Source organism: Echinops telfairi, unplaced genomic scaffold (genome assembly GCF_000313985.2).
Source record: "Echinops telfairi isolate 266 unplaced genomic scaffold, ASM31398v2 ScPeMD7_5167;HRSCAF=5991, whole genome shotgun sequence".
NCBI classification, from domain to species: domain Eukaryota; kingdom Metazoa; phylum Chordata; class Mammalia; order Afrosoricida; family Tenrecidae; genus Echinops; species Echinops telfairi.
This window is the reverse complement of record NW_022109066.1, coordinates 421-1376: the sequence shown is the minus strand read 5'-3', so window position 1 is coordinate 1376 and position 956 is coordinate 421. Positions and strand designations below refer to the sequence as shown.

The window sequence follows — 956 nt, the reverse complement described above, 5'->3', positions numbered from 1 at the left end:
AGGATCTACATATAACCTCCTCCCTGGGTGATGGACAACAGAAAAGTGGGTGAAGGGAGGCATAATACAGTGTAAGATAGGACAAAATAATGATAATTTATAAATTATCAATGGTTCATAAGGGAAAAGGTGGGGGGAGGAAAAAAATGAGGAGTTGATACCAAGGGCTCAAATAGAAAGCAAATGTTTTGAGAAAGATGATGGCAGCAAATGTACAAATGTGCATGACACAATCGATGGATGGATTGTGATAAGAGTTGTATGAGCCCCCAATAAAATGATCAAATAAAAAAAATAATAAAGCCAGTTAATACTGTGACCGGATTAGATCTATCTGCCTTCAGGAAAATCCAATCAGTGCAACTATTAATCAGATTTATATACCAGCCGTAAACTTTAGGGATAACAAAATTAAATAATTATGTTAATGGCTTCAGTTGGAAATTGAACAAAGATGCAATACAGATGCATTAATAATTATTGGCTATTGGAATGCAAAAATGGGAAACAAAGAGGAAGGAACAGTAGTTGGAAAATATGGGCTTGGTGCTAGAAATACACTGGAGATCGCATGATAGAATTTTGCATGACAAATAACTTGTTCATAGCAAATGCCTTTGTCCAACAACACAAAAGGACATTAGAAATATGGATTTTTCCAGTGGGAATACACAGAAATCAAGTTGATTACATAGTGGGAAGAGACTATGGAGAAGTTCAATATTAGCAGCTAAAACCTGGTTAGAAGCTGACTGTGGAATATACATTAGATCAGGTTAGTGCTGAAGAAAATTAAAACAAGTCCACGAGAGCCAAAATACCAACTTGAGTCTGTCCCACCAGAATTTCAAGTATGTCTCAATAACAGATTGGATGCATTGAATACTAATGACAGGAGACCTGATGAGCTGTAAAAGGACATCAAGACCAATTTTCATGAAGAAAATAAAAGGTCA

General features: G+C 35.8%; 1 protein-coding gene across 1 annotated transcript in view; it reads right to left on the bottom strand.

Moving 5' to 3' along the window:
• LOC105979617 (olfactory receptor 10S1) overlaps nucleotides 1-730 on the bottom strand; it is a gene marked incomplete at its 5' end in the record, with an annotated part of 6536 nt that extends 5806 nt beyond the window's left edge. Inside the window, one exon of the mRNA XM_030886976.1 lies at nucleotides 672-730. Coding sequence (XP_030742836.1) covers nucleotides 672-730 — 59 coding nt within the window. The remainder of the gene's footprint in view (nucleotides 1-671) is intronic.
• Nucleotides 731-956: the final 226 nt, after the last annotated feature.